Below are 5,370 nucleotides of genomic sequence, written 5' to 3' on the forward strand. Positions count from 1 at the left end.
AGACTAGAGGATTGTTGGCTTTAGCATATTTTTTACAAATCATAGACACCCCACCCCTAATTCCCTGTTCAATCATGAGGACCATGTCAATGTCATCCAGTAACTGCAGTTGAACACCTGTCATTTTAAGCATGGCATCCCATGCAAGCCCAGGGGACGTATAGTAATGTGCCGGGTCTAAGTGATAGGACTCTAAACACAATGATCTGAAGTTTTCAAACACGTCTGCCAAAAGCAAAACATCAGTTTTTAAGTATAGGTCATGGTATTCCCCAAAGTTGTTCATATTAAATGTCTGCCAAACTTTTTGAGCATGCTCATAATTTGCGGAGCTTACATTATTATCATTTAATTTGTTGTAGAATTGCTCTTTTGTGGGTAGATGTGGTTGCTGAAAGCAATCGGGTGAAGTGAGGAAGTCATACGGGAATATGCCTTTACGAAGTAGAAGGGTTTGATGAAGAGGATCTGGAAAATGTTTTGTTGTGTTTGGAAATTTATGGCTGCCTTCTTTTGCTACATTGGACACTAATGTATCTAATGAAGCATTCAGAAATTGAAGGGAATCAATAAATCTTAAATTCCCCATTGAAAAGGAAATGTATTTTTCCATATTATTAGGAATACAGGAAATTTGTCTGTCTTTAAACTTGCCCGCGGCGGACATTAAATGGTGCATGTCGTAACCCCTCAAGTTGTGAAAAATCACGGGAATGTAAAAACTATGTGTACTTTTCCCTTGCCTGAACTGGAATTGTAAATTACAGTCCCTATGAGCAGCACCTCTGTACTCTCCAGACAAATGGTCATGATCACGAACTCTATCATCATCCAGGGGCTCTTCACAAATATGACAATTTTCAGCCATTTCAAATGACTTTTCTTGACTTGAAGTGAGTTTCATAGGTTTGACCTGTTTTAAGAGTTCGCATATTTCTTTCTCTTCTTGTATTAAACGTTTAAAAAAGTTGTCAATGACATTAGACCCCCTATATACTTCCGCAGGCTTTGACATCTCGTCGTGAGCGCATTTTACCAGAAAAGAGTAACCGCATGCCTCGTGCTTTTGATATAGTGTTGTTGATGACTTAGCTGGGTTAGGCGTACATGAATCAATGGGACGGACAAAACTTTCAAAATCAGCATAGATAACAAAGGGTACTTTCAACTGCTTATGAATACTGGTAAACTGAACCCATTGTTTGTCTTCTGACTTTGGGAAACTTACTCTTTGTGCTCCATGTGGAGAACAGTATGGTACATGATCATTAAGTAAGTCAGGGGTAGTAAATCCGTGGAGACAGTAATTGCAGTAATATGTTTGCCCATCATGCAATGTTCTGTCTCCTAACAGACGACTCATATTTCTAATCAAACAATAATGTCTAACATCTCCTCTTGAAAAGAGTAGGAGATTAACGTGCTTGGGCATGTTTCTTTGATCAGTTATCTGAAGGGGGTATATTTCGTCGTTATCTAAACCAAACACATTAATTGAAATGTTATTTTGCTTTTCAAACCTTGAAATTTGAGAAATAGGTACAGGATAGTCGAGACCATCTATATTTAATTCGTGTTCAAACTGCTTATAGTGGCTAACACGATCTGGATTATGACTTTCTGTGTTTGTGACAGGATGTACTGCTGCGAGAATTGACCAGATGAAGCATTTCTGATCGTGATTTCTTATATTGAGTACTGCTTTTTTATCTTGTACTTTCTTAGGTAAAGGTAGGTAACTGCTTCCCTCTAAGGGTGCATACTCTGCTGTATTGACCTCGAGTTTAATAATTACGTCAATAGACCACCCACTACCATCCCTTTCAAAGTTTTGGTAACCATTATGTAAATCTTGGAAAGCCCCGGCGATTTGATCCTCAATTTGAGAAGCATTTGTACATCCAAAGCTGGAGGATCTAAATACAGGCTCAGCATAAACGGCTTCATTGTTTTGATTGTATTTCACAAATTTAACAAATAACGTCATGAACCATTTCATACATTTCAGTCGTTCCAGCCTGTTGATTAGAATGTCTTCAATTGAATTCTGAGAGTCTTTAAAATATTGTAAAACATCCCATATATTATTTGGCGAGGGATCTAATGTTGTTGTCTCTGCTGTATTATTTAGGGCTGTCCTGCCAGCTCCGTGCTGACTTTTATTTTTCCAGTGTTCACGCCTTTTTACACAACTGTCGCAAACATCAGCCCTTTTACTGAAAAAACGTTCTGGTAATGGGCGATGGCACCACTTGCATTCCCTGCCCTTGTCGCCACAAGTTTTGCAGAAGGGTTTACCAGGTAACAAAACTTTCTGCTTTGAGCACCAGTTGCATTGCTTGTCGTTCTTTATTAAATTAGTCTTTTTCTCACACGGTCCTTCAACAGGGTCAGACGATTTTCTTTTGCTAGATTTCTTCTCACAGTTTTCTGCGCCCTGCGTTTGAGATTGAATCGGAGGAATATTTTCATCATGCTGTCGCATCTGTCGTTGGCAGTGCGGGCAGTTTATGCTGCTATTTCCGTGAACAGTTCTGATGTGGCGAAGTAAGCTTGATCTTTGTACAAACCGCTTTGCACAGAATCCACATGTTACAGCTTCATATTTTGTTACTTCTTCAGCCATTAATTGAAGTCTATGTAAGCTAATATCAGGATCATCTTTCGAAATGTTATTTGCCTCGACCCACGCATCCAGGTCTGCCACCGTGTGAATACTTTCTAATGGTTTTCTATTCATCTACAAAATTAAGTTAATGTCTTGTCATTTCATAGATTTAAACTATATAGGTAATTTTCCGTCCTAAAGTTTTAAAATTTAATTAACTACATAAAATATTTTTAAAACGTAATACTATGACCGGCAGTTTCATGCTATAAAATCTTACAAACTTTTAATCAAAAACCACCTTCTCTTCTTTGAATTTATATTAATAATTTACTATTGTCGGCAGTCAATATCATTGTAGTAGAAATTACCTCTCTTAAATACAGCCTAGGTGGTAGTTTCTAACAATATTTTAGAGACTTCAGTTTTTATTTAAAAAGTTCATTTTATACTACATAAATCGTTGATATACACGCTTTAAACTGTTAATAGTGAAAACAAATTCAACCTTGATTGTTGATAATTCATGTGAAACAGACAGAATAGTTTAAGGTCACTTTACCTTCGATATTGCTGTAAAGGTACTGTAACGTTTAAAGTATTTTCTTGTCGTCTGCACAATACACTGAAGATGTTAGCTCTCCAACTTCCCAGACTCAATTGAATCAGTTTTGTTTGAGCAGAACCTATTTAATAATTAAATCTGGATAACACTGGTTTAAAGCAGTCATAGGTTTTGGTTTCCCTAAAAAATATATTTGGTTTCCCAGTTAAACTGTTGCACAACGTTAGGCAATCTACCGCTGAACATTTAAGACGGTTAATTGTCATTATATGACAGACGATAGTATTACACCCTCTTTATATTAGATCGGGTAGTTGCGCGTGCCGCTCCACGCTATATTAAACATAAGCTATTTTGACTGCAGGTATTTTGTCGTCTGCTTCACAAAAAAAATATAACGCCATGTAGTTTATGTGTATGTAAAAGCATCATTTAAAACTGACATGCTCAGACGTGTTACTCTAAAGATGGCACTTATAAAAAAAATCCCAGTTCTAATTATATATTGAAATTCCATAATATTCGCTTTAAAAAACCCAATGTTTAAAAATAGATTTCATGCCTCACTGATCATACCGCACGTGTGCAGTATTTATATAAGGTATATAGTGCTGCAGAACTGTCATGCATTAGAATTCCATAATATTCGCTTTAAAAAGGAGCTAATTTTAGTAACAAAATATGGAAAGTCCAATTCTAAAAATAATTCAATGAAAAAGCCAATGTTTAAAAATAGATTTCACGCCTCACTGATCATACCGCACGTGTATAAGGTATATAGTGCTGCAGAACTGTCATGCATTAGAATTCCATAATATTCGCTTTAAAAAGGAGCTAATTTTAGTAACAAAATATGGAAAGTCCAATTCTAAAAATAATTCAGTGAAAAAGCCAATGTTTTAAAATAGATTTCACGCCTCACTGATCATACCGCACGTGTGCGGTATTTATATAAAGTATATAGTGGGGCAGAACTGTCATTTCCCTATCATCATTTCACTCATTGTATTCTCGTTTAGGGCACACGCAATTTTTAACCTGGGGGTAATATGCCGCTTTTCATAGAATGGCAATAATGTGTTACATTGAAAGTTCCATGATAACCGCCATATGAACACATCCACAGATGTTAAAAAATCTAAAGTGTACCAGTTCATGTTTAATGTGAATTCTGCTGAAGCCGGTGCTAGGAGGCGTGGACGGTAGCTTGCAGTTACCAGTACCGTCCACGAACTGGTTTAATCAAACTGAGCATGCAACATTTTCATGTTTTCGGTGTTGGACTTCTGTTAAGGATTCTTTTTTCTCTATTTAATTTCTATAATGTGTAATGAAATCAAGCAATAATCTTTCTTCTCTCAATACAATTCGATAAAAGTTACTGTTGTTGTCGTGAAAACGGTCCTTACTTAGGACATTACTTATTCTGCAAAAAGTCTCAATCTGAAACTTAAAGTAAGAAAAATAGCAAACTATAACTTTTTCTGCTGAAGAAAAAAAGTAATACAAACTTTCAAGAATGTATCAAATAGAATGGTATTTCATAAAAATAATGGATACACGAATTTTGATTGAAATTTGGCAAGTATCTTAACTGTAACCGAAATCTGGGTATAAACTGTAACAAAAGTGGATCAAAGTCGCTAGGTCTATGCTGTAACCCAGCAAAATTCACCTCGCTCTATACTGTGACATTGTTTATTTTTTAAAACGCATTTTACCAACAAGAAAATATGTTCAACTGGTCATTTACTTTTATAAACGTTTCTAAATACAAAGGACTAACGTTTTGTAGATTTACTTTATCTAGGCATGCTTAAATAATGTCGGAATGGGAGAAAAATGCGTTGGTCTCTCGATTCAAATTTTTAAACCGCCAAATCTACACATTTATGAGACAATATAGAGATAAATCTGCGGTGCAGGGTCTGAAGAATTATATGACTAGATACCGGATTCTGTTCCTTACAAGCAAAGCACAAAAACATATTTTAGAAACTTAACTACTATTAGTATGGACCTGAATAAAAATCACCTACCTCTCTTCCCATAAATAATCCTCCATCTTGAAAATTCTATACTGTAACCGAAAAACGCGATACTGTAACACGTTCCCTACGGTGTAAAATCACCCTTATTAATCACATTCGGGTTAAATAAAATTACCATTTGATAAAGAAATCAATTTTGAATCAAT

General features: G+C 35.8%; 1 protein-coding gene across 1 annotated transcript in view; it reads right to left on the reverse strand.

Moving 5' to 3' along the window:
- Positions 1–3,910, reverse strand: part of LOC132738264 (uncharacterized) — a 5,361-nt gene extending 1,451 nt beyond the window's left edge. The window contains exons 1-2 of the mRNA XM_060725731.1: positions 3,171–3,910; positions 1–2,740 (exon numbers count right to left, since the gene is read on the reverse strand). The exon at positions 1–2,740 is cut by the window's left edge and continues 1,451 nt beyond it. Of these exons, the coding sequence (XP_060581714.1) occupies positions 1–2,740 (2,740 nt within the window). The 5' untranslated portion in view covers positions 3,171–3,910. The remainder of the gene's footprint in view (positions 2,741–3,170) is intronic.
- Between the last annotated feature and the right edge of the window lie 1,460 nt (positions 3,911–5,370).

This window comes from Ruditapes philippinarum, unplaced genomic scaffold, assembly GCF_026571515.1.
Source record: "Ruditapes philippinarum isolate M1 unplaced genomic scaffold, ASM2657151v2 ctg296_1_1_1_1, whole genome shotgun sequence".
NCBI lineage: Eukaryota > Metazoa > Mollusca > Bivalvia > Venerida > Veneridae > Ruditapes > Ruditapes philippinarum.